Raw genomic sequence first — 26,734 nt, 5'->3', positions numbered from 1 at the left:
AATGGGGGTTTATGTGGAAACCATAGCAATAGAGATTGTGAGGGGCGTCACACGTTGATCTGGCAGTGGTCTCTTTCTTTTAATCGAAACCCGCCTCCCTTGACTTGAACCGGAGTAATTGTTTTCAAACCTAACCATCATTGGCCCTGCCAATTCCACTGCCATTGTAGCCTGTGGCTCTATAGATAGTTGGTTAAATGCTCATGTTATCAATTATGTGCTTTATGACTGGCAGGTTTATGAAAAATCTTCTGGAAGATCCTGGTCACATAGATATCTTCCCGGCATCCAGAGCTCCAAAACCTATTTCAAGAATTATAAAGCCAATTTCTTGGTCTGAAAAAGGTGTTGTCAAGAATGGCGTGCGCGTCACAACTGACTCTGAGAACCTCTGTACTATCTTAAAATGGGTCAAAGATAGAGAGGTATGCACAAACTGGAGGTTTCTAGTTTTCACAGTTCTAGGCTTAACCTCGGTCAATGTACTTTGAGACCATTTTACTGAAAACATCAAACAATTGAAAAAAGGCTAGCGTTTCATGGAAATAGCTGTGTATATTATTTCTCTTAATGCTTGTGCAAAGGCTTGACAGCTATCTTGTTGGTGTATCAGAGAGATGGACACAGTGTGGATTCGTTGCAAGTTTTTGGAGTGATCAGTAGTAATTTATTGCCTTTCATAAGCAACCGAATTCATAAGATCCGTTTGAAATTTACTCGCTCCATAGAAGTCAAAGACAGCAGTGTAACAAGAACGGAAAGACTGCATGAACATGTAACAACCCCGTGTGATATAGATCAAATAGCTGAACCTCTATATTCTGTTTCAGAAAGTCGAATGGCAGCACTGTCAGCTCCAGACTGAGGCAGTAATATGGAATAAGGAGAGTTGAAACTCAGAAACCACAATGCATGGAGACGGTGCAGTGCAGACTATTTAGATTCTGACCTAGACAAGACTAGCGTGAGTACCAAATAAGATATGGAACTTCCTTGATTCATAATTGGCTGAGTTGATGTAGTCATGGTTGTCTACTGATGATGCCACCGATGAGTGGTAATGCCACCAATGAGTGGTAGGTGGATCTACCACACAACTCCCTAGTGGCCGTACACTGCCAAGCAGACCAGCAGTCCACTGGCTGCCAGATATTTGGAGTCCAGTGGATGGAAATGGACTGCAGAAGGCTGGACAAGAACAATGGATGGAACACTGAAGAGATATCTCCACTAAGCTTTGCCATACGGTGAGGAAGGGGCTGATAAAAAAGGAACTAATGTGCTAAAAAGCTAGAGGACTTGATTTTGTTCTGTGTCTCCTGTGGGCCCAGAAATTACTTGCTCAGAGCGAATAGACTTTTGCCAACTCGACACTCGCCCCTTCACAACTTCATCTTCCACTACCCTTCACCAAGCCTCTTCAAGGCGGCTTACAACAAAAAGATGTCAATTTCAAAGGGGATGACTGTCACAAGACGGGTACCACGTGCCAATAGAAAAGAATAGACTGAAACAGACTTTTAGCACTTCAATAACAACTGAACTCAGAGAGAGAGAGAGAGACGACACACACGGAGTGGTGGAATTCCACCCCAGAGAGTATTGGCCCCAAACCTTGGCGCCCCTTTCGGTATTTCTTGATATTGCATCAACACAGTACAAGCCGATACTCCAGACTCTGCACCTTCTCTAGAAAGCATGCCAGAGAATGAGCCCTAACCTCATATTTAAAGGCCCTTGGCCTGAAAAGCAGTTACATTAAAAAGCCTTTAAAACTCAAAAGCTTTTGGTCCAAAAGCAATGCCAAAAAGGTGCCAGCGCAATTTACGAAAATCCGTACAGTCCTACCACGTCAACAATGCCAACGTGAAAAGAGGAAATCCGTACAGTTCTGCCATGTCATCAGCCAGCGTGATTTTCAAAAATCTGCCATGTCATCAGCCTGCTTCGCAAGTTCTTGTGTGTGTGTGTGAGTCCTGCTTTATTTCCCTTATGTCACTTGGGGCCCATCATACGGGGTCCCCATAAGTTGGTAGGGCATTTCTTTTGTTACTTGTTCTTCTTAGGGTTTAGGCCTCTCGGTCGGCATCTGCAAGTTGGCTCCCTTCTCTAGGGCTTTGACACGTCAACAGTTTGTGACATCTCCCCTTCTTGAAAGAGAGTAATCGTTCGCGATTACAACATATTTGCAAAGCTCATAAAAATTTCCGACGGTCATTCCGAGGGACAATCAGTTTGCTCTTTTTGTTAAAGAGTTAGCTTCTCCTTTTGGCTCTTTTGATCAAGGAGTTAGCTTCTCCTTTCGTCCATATCGGAACTGTTGATATTCCGGCGTAGTAAAATTAGCCATCACACCCATACCGTACTGATCTTTCACGGGTGTCTTGAGGCACTAAAATTACATATCCAAGCAATCTCATCCAATTAGGAATATTCAGTGGTTGGCACATCACAATGCAACACAAATGCTCACATATGCATCTTACAAGACATAGAAACATAAAGCCACCGATGAACATTCCCCCCGCAAATAACCATCCAGGTCCGGGCCATGAGCTGTTCAACGACTCCCTCATCACTCCTCCCGCAAATAACCTAAAAAGGTCCGGGCCATGAGATATAGAGGCCTTTTACAACCAAACGCCCCCTAGACCGCAGCCTGCGTCGTTTGGAGGTGCTGAGAGTAACCACTACTCAGACTTCTTAATACTCCCCCTGTAAATAACCACAAGGGTCCGGGCCATGAGTATGAACAAGCATTCTCAAATTGCATTTCTCACCCTTCACCCGGGAGTAAAATCACCAACTATTGAAACCAGTATCAAAACTAGAGTCAAACATTTCAAATCAGCTCCAAGACAGGTTCAAAACACATACCATCCATTTCAAACAAAGTTTCAAACAATACTTTCTCAAACAAAGCTCAAAAGTATCTAACTATAAAACAACTAGAAAGTTCATTCAGGGTTTTGTTCGGACAACCCAACTTTGAGGACGACTGACTTGCCCTTCTGCATCACGGTGATGGTTCGGTTCCGAACCTAGAGAGTCGCATCATTCTTCTCATGCCAAGGCATGCCTAATAGAACGTCACAATTGCCCAACTTCATGATGCGGAAATCAGCTTTTCCATGATAATCTTGAATAGTCACTGGAAGAGCACCAATGAGCGGTACCACTTTCTGAGTTTGCCTCGTGGCTAGCTCAGCTTCAATTTCTCCACCCTCTGCATCATAATCAAAGTGCATCTGCTTTAAGAATCCTGGATGGATGAAGTTCTCTGTAGCTCCGGAATCAAAGAAAATAAGGGCTTTGAAGCCATTGACTTTGCCATATGCTCGACACAATTCATTCGTACTTTTAAGGCGTATGCCATAGATGTCAGGTACTAATCCAATAGCCGGTTTAGCTCGTTTGGCTGGAGATGGTCCTTGGTTTCTGTCGACGTGGGAGTCGGCTCTGCGGGTCTATCAGTGCGTTGAGGAGAACCAAAATAGTTATGTCCTGTTTGAAAGCATCCAAAACATCGGCCTTCTTGTAGTAAGGTGTCTCGTTGTTGAGGTGTCAAATGAGGCCTTTGTGGTTGACTTTCACGAGACTCTCGAGAATTTGTTCTTTGTTGGCGAGAGTTGTGGTTAGTGGCCGGAAATTCTTTTGTGGTAAACTCTAGCTTTCCCTTCATCAGTTTGTAACCGATTGCGGCATGGTCCATAAGTTCTTGCATGGTGGAGACTTGCTTGGATAGACAATATTTCTGTAGTTACAGTAAAAAGCCTTTAAAACTCAAAAGCTTCTGGTCCAAAAGCAATGCCAAAAAGCTGCCAATGCAATTTACGGAAATCCGTAGAGTCATGCCATGTCAGCACCGAGAGTGTGAAAAGCGGAAATCCGTATAGTCCTGCCACGACAACACTGCCACTGTGAAAAGCGGAAATCCGTAAAGTTCTGCCACGTCATCAGCCTGCTTCGCAAGTTCGAGATACCTCAAATAAAATTCCAATAGCTCTGTCTGCTCTGTTGTAGGACCGGTATGCTTTCAGAAAAGCACACGCCTGATGCTCTGATACCATTGTCACAAGACTGGCACCACGTGCCAATAGAAAAGAACAGACTGAAATAGACTTTTAGCACTTCAATAACAACTGAACTCAGAGAGAGAGAGACGACACGCGACACGGAGTGGCGGAATTCCACCCCAGAGAGTATTGGCCCCAAACCTTGGCGTCCCTTTCGGTATTTCTTTATATTGCATCAACACAGTACAAGTTGGTACTCCAGACTCTGCACCTTGTCTAGGAAGCATGCGAGAGAATGAGCCCTAACCTCATATTTAAAGGCCCTTGGCTTGAAAAGCAGTTACAGTGAAAAGTCTTTAAAACTCAAAAGCCTTTGGTCCAAAAGCAATGCCAAAAAGCTGCCAACGCAATTCATGGAAATCTGTAGAATCTTGCCACGTCAGCACCGCCAGCGTGAAAAGCAGAAATCCGTCCAGTCCTGCCACATCATCTGCCAGCGTGATTTTTGAAAATTTGCCACGTCATCAGCTTGCTTCGCAAGTTCTTGTGTGTGTGTGTGTGTGTGAGTCCTGCTTTATTTCCTTTATGTCACTTTGGGCCCCATTGGACGGGGTCCCCATAAGTTGGTAGGACTTCTTCTTCTGTTACTTGTTCTTCTTAGGGTTTAGGCCCCTCGGCCCGCATCTGCAAGTTGGCTCGCTTCTCTAGGGCTTTGACACATCAGCAGTTTGTGACAATGACACTGATGTCTCTCTACTCCTAGAGGCGACAACTCCTTCACCTACATTGCAATCTTCAGTAGTGCCCTCTACAGACCCCACGAAGGGAGCAAACTTTGGCGTTTCTGATACCCACCCGGCTCTGCTAGCCCATGTACAGCGCAGACGAGTAGCTTTGCCCGGGTCTATACAAACTCTGGTTTTGTGCCTCCTTTTTCTTGGCTTCACTACCCCTATTTATCCCCTCGTCCCCTACCTCCCCCTCCCTCCCCTCTCTCTTTGTTCCTCAACCCCTCCCTCCCCACCCCTCCCTACCCCCTCCCAGCCTCACTTAGCCCTACCCTCCCCTTCCCACCCCCACTCACCCCTACCCTCTCTCTCACTCGCCCCTACCCACCCCCTCCCTCTCACCTCGCCCCTACCCAGTCCCTCTCGCCCCTACCCACCCCCTCCCTCCCCCTGGCCCCTATCCACCCCCTCCCCTCCTTCCTAGTCCTCACCACCTTATCCCCTACCCTCCCCTCCACTCTCCAATGTTAACAAGATACAAGGCGTTGATAAATTCATCGGCGGAATTCCAGTTAGATTTTGAGCTTGCCTTGAAGAATACCGAAAAATTTTCGCGAATTCAAATCTCGATCTAAACTCGGGAGCATTCTGGTAGCCAACTCTTGGCCTTTGGGCCCATTTACAGTCGCCTTGTGACTTTCAAGCTTTTGTTCATGCTGGGGCATTCTTCAATTTCTGCTTCTGGCAGATTATCTCTCGTGGCAGGGTGTCTGTACTTCTTCATCATCTCCTACAGTTGCCTACATCCCTTTCCCTCAGAACTTAGTATCTTCTCTAAACGCAGCTTCTGCAGTCTGGTTGGTCTACATTTTTCCTCTGCCTGTTTAAGTGCCTCTCTAGTTTCAGTATTCTGTGCCAGTTTTTTAGTGTCTGTCTCACCAAGACAGTGAGTGGTTTTGTGGCGGGCAACCTGTAGCAGGGCTACAATGTCACTGGCACGGGGCAAGCAATTAGTTGCAGTTGGGTTAGCGTTCACACTGGACGGACTCTCTCCTGGGCAGTAACACGTGGCAAGTGATACGGGTGGTTGTCTAGTGGACACCGTGGCCAGATCACCACCTCCTCAGTTTGGAGATAGGCTTAGCTGGATTGGGATATCTGCCAACCATTGGTGGCCCTTTAGGAGATACATATGTGTGGTTGGTTCTAGTCGGGGGATCAGCATCATCCACTTGGTATGATCTAGCGTCTAGTCTCGAGTGCTGAGTCTAGAGTTCTGCACGACATTGGCACTCTCCCTGCACATTGGAGCCTCGACACCCCCATTGTACCTTGAGTCCTGAGCTTGGAGCTGTGTGTGCTGCCAGCCAGAGTTGTATGGTTCTTTGAGCTTGTTGAATTCCATTGAGTTGAGTCTGCAGTGGTGTTTTGAGTCGTGTCGTGTCTTGAGTCATATTCCACTTTTGTGTTTGAGTCATGTTCGTGTGTGATGTTTCTTATGTTGGAGTGAGGTTTCATGCATACCGCACTGAGAGAGCTCGACACCTTTTCCTCGCTACAATAATCAGGGATCGGGTGGATCCAAAAATGCCATGGCATTCCTAGGATAATGTCACGTCCTTCTATGGGTGCCATAAAAATTGATTCTTTATCTTAATTCTCACCAATTCGAAGATTGAGCTGGCCTCGCATCAGAACCCTCAAATGAAGAACCTAAAGTAATCGGAGTGCGCAACTGTTCGGGTGTAAAGGCACAATTGCTTTGCAATGTCAAGAGATAAAATTTTCTGTAGATCCAAGGTTGTAGAGGATCAAGACTTGCTGGTTGTTCATGCATTCCAAGAAGCTGTTGCTTGCCCTTTTCTGGTTCTGTGTTTCCTTGAACATTGGGAATGGAGCTAGAATTGGGTGTAGCGGGTTCCTGCTTTGCTTAGTCCTATGGAGGACCTTTTTCTTGCCACTGCTGCTGAACAGGGTCATTAGGCTTCGTGTGTTCTTTTTCTCCATAGTAAAAAGGCCTTACTGTTTCTTTGAAGGTTTGAAGTTGTGGACAGCTTAGGTTTGAAGAATTAGATTGAGCGGGCACGGTCAAGGACCTCTCTGCTCTGTGGATTGGAAGAAGGTGAAAAGTCATTGACCACTTGTTGGTACAGCGTGGGACAATCTATCTAAGAAGCTCAATACGACCCATATTGGAACACATCAAGTGGATGTGAACAATTGCTGCCAGCGAGTCTGTAGCAAATACATTGAGAGCAGCCGCGCTTACACTGGGCTTTCACTCATCTCATTGTGTTTATTTTGAGTACATCGTCCTTGCTGTGTTTCATTTCAGTATGTCAACACGTCTTTCAGTTGTCTAGCTAGTGCCATGGAGTGAGATTTCGCTGCATAGTGCACTGAGGAGCACCCTCATTAGAGAGCACGGCCTAGTTTTTGTGCTACAGATGCTCTCATTTTTGGCACGCTCGATCGGACCTCAACCAGACCAAGTGCACACAAGGTACAATGGGGGTGTCGAGGCTGTGCAGGGAGAGTGATGAGTGTACAGCATAGTTACAAGGAATGGCTACTCTCAGGTCTTTGTTCCCCGTTCCCAATCTAGCTTCGCGTTCCGAATTCCCGTTCCGTGTTTCAGACGTGAGTGTTCGAAACACGGAATGGCATTTCATACCGGTTGCCGTTTCCCGTTCCCCGTTCCGATTTCCCGTTCCGGGTAACTATGGTGTACAGTCTAGACTCTGGACCAAAGACTCCTATCTCCACTCATACTAGACTGACTGTCTAGACATACAGTAGCTACACACATCATAAAATCTAACAATTATCTCTGAAGAAGAATTGCATATATCTGGACTCTGGTGGTAGGCTGGCTACGGTGTCCACTCTACTGCCATTCCCTGGTGTCCCGCCAAGCGCCTCTAGTGCACTAGACTACCGACGGCTCTTGATCCAGCAGAGTGTCTGCCCAAGTATGTCGGAGTTGAGGTGTCCACCGGATCGGAGGCCAGTTCACCTCTTCATTGCATCTTCCGCTGCCTACTCTGACACTTGCTACACGAATAGGGCTGAGAAAGAGATGCATTGGAAAAAATAGTAACAAAAACAAATTGGGCATGATTGCCATCCGTGTCTGAGTCCGAGTCCACTATGAAAAGCATGTGAAATGAGCAGCAATGGGAGTACGAGGGGTATCAAAAAGGCCCCAGGAGCCCTCATGTATAGGGAAATCTGCAGTGCCCTGCATCACCTCTCTCCAAGCAAGGGCAATTGCATCCTCGATCTCTGCAAACAGAGCAGGAATCCCTCTACAGATAAAAAACTCATCAGCAAAAGACTGCACATCCAGGCAGCGATAAAACAGCAACAGAGAGTGATGCAGCAGGCTGTCTGTCCCATCCCGCCGAATCAAAATGTGTCCTCTCACCCAGCTAGCAACCCTCGCACAACAATGTTTTCTCTAGTTTTTTTCTTTTCAACATTTAAGCCGTTTGCGTGAGACCCGATATTTTCTGAAGTGTCTTTTTTGAGGCCCGAGTGTTTATCCTAGGATTTTCTTTAGCATTCATAAGTTGTTTGCATATGTTTTTGTTTATCTTTGAATGAGAATAGTCTTAAAATATTTGCGCTGTGTTGGCAAATTTTCAATTTCGTCATCTGTTTTCATCAGATTAGAAGACAAGCATACATGGAGGGCTATAGTAAACCAAAGGGAAATCTTGTCGTTATTGATGATCTCATAGCTTCTCGACATGAGACTGCACAGGTAACACACCTTTCTTTACAATGTATGCCGATCCATATTTAAGTCCAACATCCTCAATAAATGACAAGAGAAAAGGCCTTTCTTATGCTGAAAGAATAAGCAAGAATGCTTGCGACCAGCTCGACAGTATATAGTTTCTTAAATCTATTAATTTACTCTGCCTGCAGATTGACAGTAATCGTTCTTCAGATTTTTTCGAGATACTTGTGAAATCGTCATATTTTTACATTCAGAAGAATGTGGTGTCAAGAGGATTGCTTTATTCGTAAAGTTTTTGTGAGGAGTTACCTGCTATTGCATATTCAATAGCCATAGAGGTGTGGCGGCAGATTGCTAGTCTTTTTTGCTCGGGCAAAAGGAAATTAAGCAAAATTACAAGAGACGTGCTACATAGTGGCATGTAGGGAAAGGTATTACCAAGGTAAAATAATCAATAAAGGGGCACAAACTGCCCCAAAGGTAATCCGGAGCCTAAATCCTTCAAGGAATTTCCTCGCTATGGGGCTAAGGTTTAGATTTAAGCCTTAAAGATTTTTCAAGCTTCAAAGAGTCCTCCTTTTAACAAGATCTAGCAAGGGTTTGAAAGTGCTCATATGCCAAGTTAATCCTTTAGAGCTGATCCTGACAGTGAAATCAAACTCGGCACACCAGACAAGAATCTGATGAGGGACAAAGGTAACCATTGTTGCACCTAGTTTTGAATTGGAGTTCCCCATACTTAAGGAGTCATAGTGTGGAGAAACGCACTTGCAGAACGATCACGTGGAAAGAGTCCCCTCTTTTCCTTGTACATATTCTTGACCCTTGAGGCCCGTTTGTTCTGCAGAAAAAGGCTTCATTCATATGGGGGACAAGTGGCTTCCTATCAAGCAGAACCTGTACCCTATACTTCTCTTGCCCCTGTGTCAGAACTAGAACAGAGCTCCCAGGGCTAAGGTTCGGACCAAGGTTTTTCATTGAATGCTTGTACCCTGTGCTACCTAGGGGTGGGATGATCCGCTCCACAAGTGTCACATCTCCTCATTGGTTGTTGTCGTATATTTGGATTTTGTCTATAGCCTGCTTTGTCTGCATGTTTAAGTAAATTAGTAGGTTCAACGCTAGAAATAGCATTGTATCTGTGCACACTGCAATTCATCAAGATCTACAAGCTGATTATTGTTTCTTTCAATGGTTTGAATAAGCCTCTATGAAAATTTTCTTGCCTGTATTTTGTGCGTCAAGGTCGAGGTAGTTTCAAAGAATGACAAAAAAAGGTGTGTGATTATGGCAAGCCGTATATGTTGTAATTGTGCATTACCTGTTTTGGTCTGCTGGCAGATTTTGGGATATGAATCATTTGCAGACTTCAACCTGGCTCCAACAATGGCTGCTTCCTCGGATGTGGTCCACTCATTCCTTCTTGATCTAAGTGAAAGGCTTCGGAGTAAAGCAGATGAGGTATGAAGCTTCAAAAACTTGCTGCACATTCTAGGTCCGTCTGTCATTTTCATTTTGTTTTGGCTGAATTTACTCAACCAAATTATTGTGAATTACCTGTTGGCAAAGATACAATTACACGACTGTACGTAATGGTTCTTTTCTTCAAAATGAGAAAAGGTTGTTTGAATGACTTCGACAGAAAGTACAAAGCACGTAGCTAGCTGAGGGAAAAGAGGAGTATTTTTCATGTGGTATGTCCTACAATATCGTATTGACAGACAATTCCATTTCCTTAAATGCTTGGAGCTTTAAGGCTTGTGTAAAAGGAGAGACAAGGCAAGAGCAAGTTCTATACTATTGCTACCAAGCATTTAGAAGGCCTTAGGGATACTCTATCTTGGGTGCTGAGCCTTGGTTGAATGATGTTTCCTGCATTGCAGATCAGTAACTTATAGTCAAGTTTGCCTAAACCTTTTCTAAAAGCATTTTCAAGTAAATACTGGTTTGATTTTATATTTTTTTTGTTCAGAATCAATTAAGGTGCTTTAATTTTTTCTTCCTTATCCACTTTCTTGTGTGCCTTACGTTTTGTGTAGTTGTGAGTGTTTAAGCCTCTCTTATATTTTGTAAGTTAAGATTTTTCTGACCTTATGAAGGTATATATAAATCTTGAGCTCCTTCCAGCTGCCTCCCTTGAAGTATTTGAATTATTCTGGTAGAAGGCTATCAAATTTTGAGCTCTGGTGAAGACTATGCTCAAGTTGCATCACCGAAAGAAAACATAATTTTTATATTTTTTAAATGCACGCTACTTTCTTTTCAGATAGTTCTGTACGTAAAATGCTTGTCATTTGAGAGGGAGAAGGGAGTAACGCAATAATAAATGCCTCCCAATGCCAAAGGTGTTGCAGAAGCTACCAAGATCAAATCTATGAGAGAGATTTCAACATAAAATATTCTGCATTATCACCCAATATAGGTTGAAGAATCGCTATTTGGTGTGACCAACAAGTAGCTAATTTTTCTCTAGCTTGCCATCAATTGCGGAGCACATACGTAAACATATGGCTTCTGTGTTTTATGCTTACCTTATGGTGAACCATTATAAAATTTTCAGGAGTTGGCAATGCTGGTGAAATTTGGACAAGACTCAGAGGGTGCATCCTTCAAGGGATTGAATCCTTGGGATGAAGCTTACTACATGTGCTTGATGAAAGCAGGAACCTATGGGTTGAATGCCAAGGTGAATTCATGAGCTTGTCAAAGGATCCCAACTGAGTCACTTGTTCGCTTGTAGAGTCAGGAGGCAACAAAATCTACAATTTCCAACTGAAGGGGCCGGGCAATTCTTGTTTCAGGTGGTAGCATCATACTTTCCCCTTAACCAGTGCATTGAAGGATTGAAATTGATTACAAAGTCTCTCTTTGGTGCTGTCCTTGAGGAAGTTCGGCTAGCACGTGGGGAGAGCTGGCATGCAAATGTTCAGAAATTCAGACTGTATCATCCTTCAGAGGTATGGTTCTGGCAGCTAAGAATCAGAATTCTATTTGGTAATATACCTGACAATTGTCAAGATCTTACCCAAAATTTGCTCTCATTGTTTCGAAACGATTCTACATAGGTTGTACTAGTGTGTTTTTTAACTTATGAAGTGTTTTATTGGATGCTAGGGTGACCTGGGGCATGTGTATATGGACTTGTACTCGCGGCCCGCAAAATTCCCAGGATCTGCACAATTTGCTTTGAAAGGTGGTAGACGCATCTCTGAGGACAAATACCAGCTACCTGTAAGAGTCACCACATCATATCTTTCCTAAACTGAAGACATATTTGAAGATATTATCAAGCAATCAGCTACCAGGTTATGAGATGGGGAATGAAGCAAAATTAGTTTCAAAGATAATTATAGGGTTTAGCAAAGAAAGTAACATTCAAGCTCCAAAGTAGTGCTACATCATATGTTTAGTGAAGTCTTGCTCAGTGCTACAACCATGTGTGCTCCCTGCCTCCCTGCTGCATGTGCCACCCATCACCCATGCCCGCCTCTTTGCGTTTTCAGCGAGCCTATGTAGCAGGTTATTTGCTATCTCACTGATACGAGAACCTTAGCTGTCTTTACCTCTGTGAAGCGGGTAGTACATGTGACCGGCCGTCACTCACTTAAATTGCAAGGTACCACATATTAGAAAAAACATAGCACTAAAATTGTCTAGCATAGAGAGACCACTACACAATGGAGAGAGAGGCCCTGAAAATGGCACCCGTTGTGGTGTGTCTTTATTACTTAAAGCACACAATGTTCTTGTACACCCAAATTGTGAGTGGTTTTGCTTCTTCGGCCAGTGCTGTGAGACCCATAGTCTGTAGCTGGTCCTTGGAGAGGATTTGGCTGAGAGATGGTCGAGGCGGCTGTAGATAAACAGCCAAGGAGAATGGTGTGCGACTTTTAGATGTAGCCGGCCTACTGATCTCATGATCGATGATTTCCTGATTGCGTTTCTTTTTACTTGCTGTTTTTACATTTGTTTCTTTTGACGCATTCTATTCAGAGACAGCTTCTGAACCCGACTCCGAAGTTGGGGATGCTTTGTAACTTTCATCGCTGGCATCACTGGAAGTGAAGTCATCCAGATTTTGGCCACTACTCTCTGAGACCTCCTCCTCTTCAACAGAAATCAGCGGCTGAGGTGGTGGCTTCTTTATTAGGCCTGCTTTTCTGGAGGGTTTGCTGCTACCCGCCATGGAAATTACAAAACTTCTGACACTAACTGATGAGTATAGCCCAAACCCTGCTGACAGACTCTGTTGACTGATTGAGGTTGTTCCGATGCATTGCCAGAAGAACGTCAGACACTCAAAAGCTGATCCACAATTGCAAACATATCCACAACACACACTGCATACATGTGATAACTTTTCAATTACTACGTACTACGTACTGCTTTACCCTGTATGTATATATGTTCGCAGGAAGAAGCCGAATTGCTGAAAGAAACCGAAGAGGCCGAAAGCGGTCGAATTAGGTAGCGCGGCGACAGATGTTCGCTATTAGGGCTCCTTGGAGGTTTAGCGCAGGTAATTAAAAAAGTCGAGTTGGTTTACGGCCGACTATGTTAAGGGAAGAGGGGTAGGGCGAATTTGGAGAGGGGAGAGATTGGGGGGGGGGGGGGGGGGGGGGGGGGCAAATTGGGGAAGATGACGAATTTGGAGAGAGGGGAAGGGGACGAATTTGTGAGGGGGAGGGGGAGGGGGCGAATTGGGAGAGGGGGGACGAATTGGGAGGGAGGGCGAGTTGGGATTGGGAGGGGGACGAATTGGGGCAAAAGGGGCGAATTGGGAGAGAGGGGGACGAATTGGAAGGGAGGGCGAGTTGGGATTGGGAAGGGGATGAATTGGGGAAAAGGGATTTTAAAAAAAAGGCGAATCTTTTTTTTTGGGGGGGGGGGGGGGGGGGGGGGGGGGGGGGCGAATTGGGATAGGAGAGGGGGACCAATTGGACGAATTTGAAGGGAGGGCAAGTTCGGATTGGGAGGGGGACGAACTGGGGAAAAGGGGGCGCATTGGGAGAGGGGGGAGTAGGGCGAATTTGGAGAGGGGAGAGGTGGACGAATTGGGAGGGAGGGCGAGTTGGGATTGGGAGGGAGACGAATTGGGGAAAAGGGGTTAAAAAAAGCCGAATCTGGATTTTGGGGGGGGGGGGGGGGGGGGGGGGGGGTGCATTGGGGAAAATGACGAATTTGGAGAGAGGGGGAGGGGGCGAATTGGGAGATAGAGAGGGATTCGGAGTCAAACTTATCTGCAGAGGTGGATCAGGTAGTTCTCAAGTTCAAACAAAATCTGCGTCTCTCCATAGTGCAAGGTATGCATCTTCTTGCTCAAAATACTAGCTGTAACCACGAATTTGCGATGGCCATAATTATGAGAGCTTAAAGCAGCATGTTGATGGGCATGACAGTGGACATGACGTTGTACATATGAGAGTAGAGGTAGACTGGGTGATACACTTGCACTTGTGGTTGTTCTTCTGGAGGACAAAGCCTATTAGTCGGTTGGGATGAGTCTCCAACTATAGCGCCTTGAAGTAAGTAGAGGTGAAGTTTGTCTTAAAGACAACAGAGGATGTGTTTTGAAAACACAAGGCCAAGGCACAGGATTGGGGCAGTAGAGAGTAGAGTGGGCAAGGGCATACAATAGAGACAGACAAATCTGTGCTACAGAGCGTGTGAACTTATAGAAACTATCGCAAAACAAACTAGGTGAGGAGTTCAACTTGAGAGACCTTAGTAAGAACGTCAAACAACACTGATGATAGAAACACTTACAGAAAGAATGATTGGATTTTAAGAAATTCGAGACAATACCCCAATTACTGAGTTTACTGAGTGGAGAAAGGATACCTTAGGAGGAAAGGTGGAAACTTCTACAGGCATAGCAGAGACTGAGAGTATTGCAGAGACAGAAACAGTAACAGAACACCCGTTCTGGTGGGAAGGTAGTGAAGAGGAGAGAGTCGGGAGATTAGAACCTATTAGACATAACACTTACAGATGGCAAAACGGTTGCAGACTGTTTACTCAGAGGAATAATAGCACTTGATTCTGAAGCCATTTACCAGCGGCAATGGAACACCATCCAAAGTTACTAATTAAATTGCTCCTTGTGGCAAAATTTCCTGTACCATGAATGGCCCTTGCCAAGCTTGGACCAGCTTTTTAGCTTTTTTCATATATTTAGCTTGATAGACTAGCACCAGTGTTCCTTGCGTTATTTTCGGCTTTCTGAGATGGCGATCATGGCACGCTTTGCGACGAAGTTGCTCGGCTTGGAGAGCATGTGAAGCTAACATCCTGCTTTCTTCAAACATTGAGAGACGAGAGAGGTTTGCGGACGCAATCCCCGCTGTGACGCGAGCACTTCCCACTCTTGCTGACCTTGAGTTGAACTCATATGGTGCAATTGCTTCTAGATCGAAAGCTAGCTGGAATGGGGTGTCGTTAGTGGTTGCGTTGAAGGAGGTGCGATAAGCCCAAATTGTGTCGAGGATAGCCTGATCCCAAGAAGTTGGATGCAGGTGACAAGCTTTCCTGAGAAGCGCGATTAGCACTTCGTTAGTGCTCTCCGCTTGCCCATTTGCTCTAGGATAGTAAGATCAAGATTTGCGATGAAAAATCTTATAGTTAGTGAGGATTGTGGAGATTAGGTCGTTGACGAAATGACTACCTCGATCACTGGTGATTTCCAGAGGGTACCCAAACCTGCAAAAAATATTTTCATACAAAAAATTTGCGACAGTGGCGGCTATACAGTCGATGGTAGCCACCACTTCGGCCCACTTTGTTGCATAATTCGTTGCTACCGGGAGATACTTATGATTGCCGGGTTGAGCAGGTGGAGTAATTGGACCAACAAAGTCCAAGCCCCATCGCTCAAAGGGCAACCACGCCATCGATACCTACAAAGGGCGATTGGATTGCTTACTAGGCTTGGGCACACATCGCTGACAGACATCACAAATATTGACATGAGCAATAGCATCTCTAAATATATAGGGCCACCATAAGCCTATTTCTAAGATTTTTTGCGCCGTGATGTAATGGCCACCTGTAGGACCATTGTGTGCATCTTCCAGAATGTGGTATACTTCGTGATGGGAGACGTAGCTACGCAGCACACCATCTGGCCCAGATTTGTGGAGTTGTCCACCAAACAAAGAGAAGGGTCTAGACTTCAGCAACAGTCTTCTTTTTTGCAAGGGAGCAGCATTCTCAAGATATAGGCCAGTAGAGAGAAGATGTAACACATCTCCATACCATTCTGGGGTAGTGTCGATCTTTTTTTTTCTCGAGAGAAAGATCCTTCTATTAGTTATTGAAACTGCCCATAGGGCTACAACCACCTCTTCAAGAGAGGGCTACAACAACCATGGTGGGAGACTCTCCCAATGAAAAACCAACATATGTACAATGGGGCTAAATCAAGAAATGGGGGGAGGGAAAAGCCACACATGTGGTCGGTAATGCCATCGGAGTACACCTTGGACCATGGTGTAGAAATGCCCAGGACGCCAGAGTCGAAGGAAAGCCTCTTTGCGCTCCCGCATGCGGTCGGAGTTGCCCTGTAACCCCTCAAGCTGTCCTCTGAGAGTGTGGATCAGCTCAAGCCAAAAATCGCAAAGAGTCTCTGCGGAAGCAACGGGCCCGCCAGATGAAAGCAACGGACCAACCTCAAAGATGCGGAAGCAACGGGCCCGCCAGATGAACCAGAGTGTCAGGCCACTGATGAGCTCCCAACATTCCTCTCTCTCACTGCACCACTCCTGTGGAGTAAGCTCTGTAGCAGGCTGCAATGTAGGTCGTCCCTCCCGCATCACTATCATCCTGCTGGTGGAAGATAGCTCTAAATGAAGTGCCGCATGAGAGGGTGGACCAAGCCGCTGCTCCCCAAGTGTACTGTCGAGCCGTGGAGAGAGGAGGCATGAGCCGAAGAACTCGTAGCCACACGTGCTGGGCCAAGGGACAGTCCCAAAGACAGTGACGCTGACTCTCCACAAGGTGGTCACAAGCTGCACATGCGACCAAAAGACCACTATGCTCTAGCCAGCTCCCAACTGTTGTAGCTCTGTGTGCGACCAGCCACTAAAACAAGGTGACTCGCCTCGGCTGTCTGGAGTCCCACAACCTCTCCTAGAAAGCTGCCAAGAACTCAACTGTGAGACCCTCCTCCTACCAATGAGGTGCTGCAGCGGGGCGGGCCTCTCTCTGTGCTGCTAGTATATGACGTCCCAGTCGAACAGTGTACTGAAAGAACGGGACTCTTGGGTAGTCTAAAAAAGAGAAGGGATCCCTCCATAGCCACTCACCAGGATCCCAGTGTACTCGTGCCAGTGGACAACATTCCCAAGCCAACAGCCTCCAGTGTCCAGTCTCGAGAGCTGTTGGGTCGGGGTCTATGACACAAGTCCTCCCACAGATGCCCACTACTCGGATCCTCTGAAAACAACACTCTGCTACCTGCGGGGCCTCTACTATAACTCATTGAAGGCGTCCCCTACCCGAAGCTCGAAGAAAAGGGCTGGGATAGTCTCTGAGCAGGCCCTGACTGAGATGAGAACCTCCAGTCGTGTGAAGGCTCCCATCCACCGGGGTCCTACTGGCTCGAGGGGCGTGAGCCACTCAGCTGGAACTGATTCTGAGATGTCCTGGCACATGCTCTACACCCCTCTCATGCCCTGTAACTGGAGAACCTGCACCTCCTCTGATAAACCTGTGAACTCTAGCCGGTCACCTAAAGAGCGCGCTGGACCTGCTGCCATGGGGACCCAGGAAACATGAGGCCGACTACCAACCAAGTGGACTCTCTGAGTGCTAACCACGGGGTTCGAGACGAGGGGCTGCCGTAGGCGCTCCTCCGTGCACGTAGGCTGTCTCTGCTCCAAGCCACGCCACAAGTGCTCCCAAGATCGAAGCAAACTCACAGCGAAGCGGTCCTCTAGTCTCCTGCTCAAACCAACTCTGCGCATCTCTGTAAAGATCCATCTGGTCGAAGGTTGTCAAGGGCCTCCTGCCTGAGGTACCCTAGCACGAAGCCGTTGTAGCAAGAACTCCTTCTAGGGCTCCTCTCCTGGAAGAAGTCCTCTGACGATGAACTTCCCAAGAAGGGCTCTGCTCTGCTCTGCTGTGCTGGATCAATGATCCCAAGCCCTCCTTGTGAACAAGGAAGAGTGATGACCTGCCAAGCCACCTTGGCTCGGGCTATCTGAGTGTCACGTCTTGACCAAAGGAAGTTCCTGATCAGCCTCTCTACCTGGATGATACAAGAACTTGAGAAGATCCAGCAGGAAGTGATGTACCACATAGTCGCCAACAACACCTTGTTGGCAACTACTACTCTGCCAGCCAAAGAAAGTCGTGCTGAGCTCCAGTGTAACAACTTTCTCCTGATAGACAGGAGAAGGGGAGCAATCTGTTGCTCGGGAGACAAGTCCAAACCAAACTGACAGCCCAAGTACCGAGCTGCAGTCCCTGGGGGAATCCACTTGAAGCCCTCTCCTCGCATTCAATCCGGCACAGGAGCACTACCAACCGAGAAAGCTACTGTCTTTCTCCGGTTGATCAGTGCGCTAGTTGCACAACAGAAGGTCTCCAGAGCCTGCTCACATCTGTGAAGTTTGGCCTCCTGGCCATCTAAGTACAAGGCTGAGTTGTCGGCAAACTCAACGTGCAGTAGCTCATCTCCCTGAATAGGGAGTGCTAAGCCCCGTAGACCAACCTGCCGCGTCACCAAAAACCTGCTCATCGGCTCCGCATAGAGCAGAAAGAGGAAGGGGGCAAGAGGACAACCCTGTCTGACCGAGCGTGTAAGCATGAAGCGATCACCTCTACCTCCTGCCAAGAGTACCTGACTATCAGCGTGTCTGTACAAAGCTGACACCCCTCTGATCCAAGCATTTGAGAAGCCCATCCTGCGTAGAGTGCCCTCTAAAAAGTCGTAGTCAACTCTGTCGTATGCCTTATCAAAATCGAGAAGAAGAATCACGAGGTCCGTACCACGGAGCCGTGCCAGGGCAGAAGCCTCCCAGAAAGTAAAGATGTTGTCAAGGATACTGCGTTCCTTGACAAGACCTGTCTGAGTCCCATGTATGAGGCTCTCTAGAGGTGATTGAATCCTCAAATTAGAGCCTTGGCAAGAATTTTGTAGGCTGAGTTGAGGATGGTGATGGGACGCCACTGTCGAATCTCATCCAAGGAGCCACCCTCCTTGGGAATGATGTATATCAGGCCTCACTCATGCTGTCAGGCATCACTCCTGTGTGCAAAATGTACTGAAAAGCACTGCAGAGATCCGGGCCAAGCAGGTCCCAGTACTCAACCCATCCTCACCTGGACAACTACCATGGGGGAGGGCCCTAAGAGCCGTGTGCAGCTCCTCAAGCTGAAGTGGCAGCTCAAGCCTCTGACGCATCTCCTCAGTCACAAGACAAGGCATCTGTGCCCAAACCTGCTCCCTGCATGCATCCTGATGCTCTGACTGGGACTGTGCAGACAGTAACTCACGGTAAAAGTCAGTAGCAACTGCACGCATATCCTCGGGCTCAGAAACAACTGACCCGTTAGGCCTCCTCAACTGACTGACCTTGCATGTGAGTGCCGAGGTCCCACTGCCTCAAAGAAAGCAGCAGTCACACCTGGGTCCACTGAGATGCCTGTCGGTGGAAAGCAAACTCATGTCGCCTCTCCTCTGTGGTAGCAAGCTCCTGTCGAGCCTGCTGTAACTGCTCCTCCAACCAAGGACTGTCTCGATGCTGCTCCTGCATCCTCTGTAACGAAGCAATGTCTCGTCTGAGACCCTGCTCCGTCTCTCTCGCTGCAGCCCGGCGAGCCAGAGACTCCTGGAGAAAAAGACGACTAATCTGAGCTAGGCCTGTGGCCACTCTGTCACAGCAGGAGAGTCCTACCTGTCCAAGCCCTCGGTCGAGAGAGCCTCTACCCTCTCTCTGAGTGCTCTGTCCAACAAGACCCTCTCTGGGATGCAAAGCATCTGCTCCCACTTCTCTGTCTGTCTGCTACTGTGAGGATTATTGGTGCATGGTCCGAGAAGGAGGTCCCTGCCAGGATGCCCACTGTCCCTCCCAAGTCACTGAAGTGGTCACTAGTGTAGAAGCGATCTATCCGTGATAGATTCACTCCTCCCACTCTACGGTCCGATCGAGAGAAGGCAAGGCTGTCTGGGGGCCTCACAAAACCAGAGTTCTGCCAAACATCCGAGACCCTCAAAGTCATACAAAACCTCTCCCAAGCTGCCAACTCAACTCCATGCACAGTAGCATGGCTACCACCAATCCTGTCAGAAGGGTCCTCCAACATGTTGAAGTCCGCTCCTATGCACCAATGTTCTGCTTGCGGGAGAGACTCAACTATCTGTGACCAAAACTCTGCACGAGCACTCACCACATTGGGCGCATAGATGTTCAGGAAACCCACTAGGCCACCCTGAACCTGCATAGTAATCCACTGAGCCCTGCCCGGCACAATAATCCCTCTGCCCACAATGGCCTGCTGCAAAGAGTCCGCAATAGTCATGCATACCCCACCCTGGATGCCTCCAGGTTCAAAAGTAGCTGACCAAAAGTATCATATCGTCCACGCAAGAGCTGACCACAACGTCTAATGCGGCTCTCACACAGATGGTGCTCTTGAAGCATAAGGAGATCAATCTCTCCTCCCACAAGGCAACGTTGAAGCTCCTGACGCAGTCGGCCCCGCTGACGCTGAAATTGGGACCCACCTAGTCCCTGCACGTTCCATGAGACGATCCTCATGGGGAGCGAGAGAGAACAGATGCTGCCGCAACAGCTATACGGGCTATCTTCGAGGCTGGCTTGGATGGGGAGTAATCCGCATCCGAGCGTCCTCTAGATAGGCGTGATCTCAACGAATGCCTGGTCCAAGCCCAAGCAGAGCGAGCCGTACGTAAAGCATCCTCCTCTGTCCAGGAGTCCTCATGAATGTATACATAGCATGGCAAGCACCGTGTATCGGCAAAGAAGTAAAGTACAAAGTGTTACATCCTGCTGGGTCTGGAGGTGTTACTGCAAACTTGGCCAATGGCCACAAAGTCTGGAGCATGTCTGTAACTCCTAGTTCTCCCATGTGGTGAGAGAATTCTAGGTTCTGTGTGTGTAACCATCCCAACACTCAGTCGAGAGTCCACTCTGTCTGGTCTCTGCCACAGAGGGGGAAGGAGAAGCCAACTCCTGAGTCCAAGGCCTCTGTCCCCCTAGCGGCAAGGAACAGAACATGGACCTTGAAGTAGGCTGCCTCATGGTCTGCTGAGGGGTCGCCGAGAAAACAGGTGAAGCCATAGTCGAAGAAGTCTCATCGGCGCCGGATGTCAATGCTCGTCAGACCACGAGGGATAGCTGCAAGGTAAGATGTCTGTACCTGCAGAGGGGGCCGCAAGAAAGGCTGTCCCTCTCTTGCTAAGCGACTTGTGGAAAAGGCACTGCCAAGAGATCTCCTAGCCGTAGGAGAAAGCCCTACCTCCTGGGTCGACTGTGGAACTGAAGCAGGAGGGGGGGGGGAGAGGGAACCGGGGGGAGCGGTGGACAAGAGCGACGGGAGGGAGCGACAGAGCTAGAGGGGCGGGGGGAAGAGGCGGCGGGAGCAGGAGGCGTGGGAGGATGAGGAAGAGGGAGGGAACTCTGGGGGGGGGAGCTGTCGAGGGTGAAGTTGGGGTGGGGGTTGGGGCAGGGACCTCATCGTGCTCAAGAGGACCAAAACGGTTCCCCGTGGGAACCCACTGCTGCTGAGTAGGCGCCTGAGGATCACTATGAGTGCCAGGCTGACGTTGTGGCCCCTGTCGTCGTCGTCTACCACGGGCGTGCTGCCATCCCTCCTCCTCTGGAGCCCCAGGCTCAGAGGGTGGCTCTGTCTGTGTGCGCTTTGTCTATGGTTGTGTTGGCCCGCCCTTGTAGGTTGGGGCTGAGGTTGTGGTGTAGGTCGAGGCCTCCTCCGTGGACAGGCGTTCGCTAGATGGCCCATCTGTCGAAAAATGAAGCATTGGTTCGGGAGGCCCAAATACTCCACACTCTCTCTGAACGAACCCCCACTCACCCGAGGCAAAAGAATAACCTTCGGGAGCGTGTGAGTATCTCTGACCAAAACGCGAATTGAGGGAATGCCAGCCGCCTTGGCAGCTACTGAGGCTGCCGTGCGAGGTGTCTCCAAGACAGTCCCAAGGGCTGAGTCGATCCTGGACAAAAGTGGTAAGTACTCCCTCCGCAAACCTGGAAAGCAGACAGAGATGGGGAAGTCTGCCTCCTCTACTAGAACATCCGAAGCAGGGTCGAAACCATGTCTCCACTGTCGAAAGTGGGCACGTTATGCTCGGATGGTCAGTGGACTCATGGCGATGACCTTGGACGCCATCTCGGAGGTCTCAAACTCGATTTGATAGTAACCTCGTCTGAGTATTTGTACGTCCAAAATCTTGCCCACCTCTATGAGAAGGCGGGGCTGGAGAAGTTCACGCAGCTCTCCTCTGCTAGGTCGGGTGCCGAGAATCTTGCAGATGACAGAAGTCGCCTGCAATCGCTCTACCTTTGTGGCTAGCCTCGCTTGCTCTGTCGGCGAGAGAGCAAGTCGAATGGTGGTCTCAGCGGGGTCGGGCGAGGGGGCTTCGGACGAGTCCCTCTGTGGCAGAGCTGGAGCCTCCATCTGTGTCTAGGATAGTGTCGACCTTAAAGAGATGACTATCTGGAAAGTCATCATCAACCCCAGTATCGGGCTCACCTGTATGTATGCGAGAGAGATGGTCGGCGATGATGTCCCGCTTGCCTGGACTAAGAAATATTTCGAAGTTGAATTCTTGGAATATCAGTAGCCACCTCCAGACTCTTCCTGCAACTTGGGGTTTATTCAAAAGATAGCGTAGTGCATAATGATCCGTGATGATAGTGAAGTGAACCCCTAACAAGTAATGAAGAAACTTTTGTAAAGAATACACCATAGCCAACCTTACCTTTTTGTGGTGCTGTAGTTGCGCTCTGCTTTGGTGAGCAGGCGACTTGCATAGTGAACAGGGTGATCCAGGTTGTACTCCTTACTAGGCTCAGTCAACACAGCACCCACACCCAGTTGACTAGCATCAGTATGCACATGAAAAGGTAGAGACTAATCTGAAGCCACTAGAATAGGTGCTTTAGTGAGGCGTTTTTTGAGGTATGCAAATGCTTTAGCCTCAGGTTTTGACCATTAGAAGGGTACAGTAGCACTAGTGAGTCGGGTCAATGGTTGAGCCACTTGTGCTTACATTCGTATAAACCTGCGATGATAGCCTGTGTGGCCTACAAAGCTCTGAACACCTTTCGGGTTGATGGGAGTTGGTAACTTCAAGATGGCCACGATCTTCTTTGGGTTGGGCGCTAAACCTTTGGCAGCCACCACATGGCTTAGAAGTGTACCCTCAGTGACCAAAAAATAACATTTGTTAGGATTGAGCTTTAGGCGTGCCTCTCTGCACCTGAGGAAGACAGCAGAGAGCTGAGCGACGTGCACCTCTAGATTTGCCACTAGGGCTGAACATTGGGCACCTGAGAAGGTTGAAAAATCGTCCATGAAGATGCGAAGATGATCCATAAGTAAAGGACAGAATATAAGATGTACTGCTCGGTTGAAGGAAGGTGGAGCGTTTTTCATTCCAAATGACATCCTAGTGTAGACAAAAATACCCGAGGGAGTCACAAAAAGCTGATCACCTGGATGGATACCCAACTGATTGTATCCACTGAACCCATCCATGAAACTGTACAATACATACCTTGCTACATCTTCGAGCTCAGTGAAAGGTGTGGAAAAACCATCTGGGATAGTTACCTTGTTCAGAGCGCGGTAATCTACGCACACATGGATTTTATTGTACTGCTTCTTAGGCTCTATCACCATGGGTGATAACCACTAAGAGTGCTCCACAGGTACAATGATCCCTGCCTCTTGTATTTTTTTGAGCTCTGACTTAACAGCCTTTGCATACTTTGGGTTGAGCTTGTAAGCTCGGCCTCAGACATGCTCAGCCCCGTCGACCAGAGGGATAGTGTGGACACTCAATCCTAGTGGGATCCCTTCCAAATCCTTATAGGACCGAGCAAAAACATCTTTAAAAGAGTGTACAAAGAAACTACCTGATCAAGTAATGCGGTATGCTCCCATAACCAAGCTGCTAAGAGGATGTGTTGAGGGTTGTCAAGGTCGCCCAGGTTGACTTTTTTGACCGGGTCAGGAGGTGTAACTCTGGACGGTACTTCGGAAGTTGAGAAGTGAGCTGCCTCTTGGAGCTTCGAGACATCATGGGCTGGTGTTTGATCGATTGGAAACTTTGCATATTCTTCTTGTAACCATCCTGGTGGAAGCTCCACGAAAGGTAAATCTTCAGACACAGACATAGTAGAGTGCTCTTGAGGGGGCGGGTCGTTCGACCTGCGAGATGTTAGAGCAACGGGGGAATCATTGGCGAGTTCATGCAGAAGAGATTTCTTCCCCCTTCGGTGATGTGTTATAGGTTCACCAAGGCCGACGGCTTCCATCAGAGAAACACTCGAATCATGGAAACCAGGGACTAACACACTTACTTTTTTGATTGGTACACTTTCTGTTGTAGGGCTTGGGACACTGGTGTCCGCCTGAGGAGCTGCGAGAGAGTGTTACGAGCACAGGTGAGGTTTGAATAGAGCCACATAGCATGGCATCGAGGGGTAGCTTTCAACCATTGCAGCAGGTCTCCGTCAGACCCGTCATGTGGGAGGGTTGCTCAAGGTCGCGGTAGGATTGTAGTGACAATGAGCTGTGATGAACCAAGGGCTGCACAGGTAGGTGCCCGCCACTAGGCCCTGCACCAGGATACAAAGACTGGATGATGGAAATGGTGTCACTTCGAAAATTTGCATCAAGTCAAAGCATGTTGTACAGTGATACTTGCTAAAGGGTGTTTTTCAAGATAGACTCTGTTGTAGGCTTCTCTCTTTTAATCAGATCTTGCTCCGGTATCTTAAGCTTCTACAAGTCCTCTACTGCTTCCATGAAAGCACCATCAATATCTGACAGAAGAGAGGTAGGTTGGGAGTTGGCACTACTTGCTGGTTTGTCAGCTACTAAGGGAGCTTGACTCATTTGTGGGACTGGAGACGAAAAAATTGGACCGCCAGGGAGGCTGAGACCAAGGGCAGCTCTCTGTGCTCGTGTGAGCACACTAGCTAGCTCTTCCACTTGCTTCAACCCATCTCGAGAGGCAACTACAAGAGTGGAAGGCGGGGCCTGTGGAATGGTGCTTACTGTGATGAGGTTAACCTTTGGGAACATAAACTCCTGCTGGTTCTGGCTTGTACTTGCAGATGTGGATGCACCTTGTTTTGGGCAGTCCTTACTATAGTGATCCTTAGCTTCAGGGTAGTGTCGGCAAGGAGGGGACCCTTCTGGCAACGGACATTTGCTCTCATAATGTTCATACTCCCCACACCTGTAGCACAACATTGGCCTATTGGAGGGGCGAGGTGGTCTCGGCCCTTGTTGCATGGGACCGGATGCTGACGTGTAGAAGCTTTGGCGAACTGAAGGAGTACTAGCATGATAAAAGCTGGGGGATGCAAAGTTTTTGTGCATACCTTGCATAGGAGGTCTTGTCAGCAGAGGTGGCATCGGGTTTTGATGGCCATAGGGTGAAACCATGATGGATGCAGGTGCTAGCCCTTGTTGGAGAGAAGGACCTAGACTTTGTTGTATTTGCCGTAATCCCTTGATATAGTAGCAATCCTTGTCTTCATGCCCAGACTTTTCGCAGAACTGGCAATAAGCCCGAAGGGGACAGTCCTATGGAGGATGTCCTGGAGAGCGACACGAGCTACACCATACCATAGCTTTAGTCTCCTGCTGAGACCGAAGCTCTTCTAGCTCTCTCTTGATTTGATCCAAAGCCTCAAGATGTGGTGGTGTCTCCTGTCTAAGAGAGATTGATTTCTCTTCTTGAAGAGCGCATTGTAGTTTTAGGCCTTCAAGTTCTCTACGCAAAGAAGTCAATGGATCAGCAGGACTTTCCGAAAACACAAAGGGAGTCTCTATGTGAGGGGAGTTGATGAACAGCTTCCTAGCCCCCTCTATCCTAGTAGCAACTGCGACAAACTCCTCCAGAGTGGCTTTGGGTCGGAGACTCTTTCGGAGTTTTTGCTGAGAAGATTTGTGAAGAGTCTTCTCCACCCACTTCTTAACCATAAATTCACCGGGTTGCTGGGGATGCTTGGCAACCAGAGTGTCACCAGCGTGTGACTACTATCTATCCTTTTTGTTGATTTCTTTCTTATTATCTATTTACTTTCACTTTTTGGAAACACCCCTCGGGAAATCTAAGTGCCCTGCATTGCATAGCTAGTGTGGAACTGTCCAGAGGGAGTCCAGGCCTGAGGGCAAGAGAGCACTAAGGTTGGACAAGGACTATGGTTAGCCAAGTGGGGTCATTGACTAGCCAAAGTGGAATCCTTTGCTACAGAGGCTACATTTCAGTTTTGGATGTGGCCACAGTGTACAAAGAGGGTCGGATGACCTAGAAAGATATAATGGCAGCATCTCCTAAAATTTAGGGAACTGCTATTTTGGGACCTGAAAATGTCTTCGCGTCATTACGTGCAGTTTGACATGGGGATCATTTTGTTACTCTGTGGCCAAGTCAACAGAGGCTGCAGGTGAGATATTTTTAGACCCGAGGGTCTAAAGCGGGAAAATGCACAAATGAGTGACACTTGGCACTCTGAGGCCAGTTTACTACTTATAGAGAAGGCAAAAACGTGATTTATAGCTGGGAGGCTCATTTTGCAAGTCTCTGTCACAGGTTAAGAGCTATGGAGTGCTTGCTTTCCCTCTTATGCACAGTGCGGTGCCAGGAGTGATGCCCTGCACGCTACGCACTGCCCTCTCTCTCCCCTTTGGCAGTATGTTATGCCCCTCTAGTGGGCTTTTCATTTGACCAATGTACAGTTGTGTGGGTTCATGCGCGATTGCCGAGGCAAGAGCCTCTTGCACAGGTACTGGATTAGCTAGCGGCTAATCCCCCGCAGGTACAGGTGAATTCGGAGAGGTTTCACGCCAGAAATCTCGTCCGATTCAAAGGGCAAGTAGCCCTACAGGTGCGGGAGCTCGAGGACTTGCTAGGGATGCGACCGGCACGCAGAACGGAGCCCGAAACAGTGAATTACAGCCTGCTGTGTATTTTTGCAGGTTTAGGGTTTTGGCCCTAAACGGACCCTAATACCCCCAGGAGG

The 26,734-nt window shown here is 47.9% G+C and overlaps 1 protein-coding gene across 9 annotated transcripts in view; it reads left to right on the top strand.

Moving 5' to 3' along the window:
- Positions 1-26,734, top strand: part of LOC147436936 (Zincin-like metalloproteases family protein) — a 178,440-nt gene that overhangs the window by 73,211 nt on the left and 78,495 nt on the right. For 8 of the 9 annotated variants that reach the window (XR_015184782.1, XR_015184783.1, XR_015184784.1 and 5 more), the window contains 6 exons: positions 236-425; positions 8,415-8,510; positions 9,831-9,950; positions 11,050-11,175; positions 11,291-11,446; positions 11,604-11,720. Coding sequence is in view for 5 of the 9 variants with exons in the window: in XM_086486329.1 (XP_086342455.1) it covers positions 236-425; positions 8,415-8,510; positions 9,831-9,950; positions 11,050-11,175; positions 11,291-11,446; positions 11,604-11,720 (805 nt within the window). In the remaining 4 variants the exon portion in view is untranslated. The remainder of the gene's footprint in view (positions 1-235; positions 426-8,414; positions 8,511-9,830; positions 9,951-11,049; positions 11,176-11,290; positions 11,447-11,603; positions 11,721-26,734) is intronic. The other variant, XM_086486330.1, reaches the window with a different exon arrangement.

Source organism: Adiantum capillus-veneris, chromosome 17 (genome assembly GCF_014529385.1).
Source record: "Adiantum capillus-veneris isolate H3 chromosome 17, ASM1452938v2, whole genome shotgun sequence".
NCBI lineage: Eukaryota > Viridiplantae > Streptophyta > Polypodiopsida > Polypodiales > Pteridaceae > Adiantum > Adiantum capillus-veneris.
Note: the sequence above shows the minus strand (reverse complement) of the source record. Positions and strands in the feature narration are given on the sequence as shown.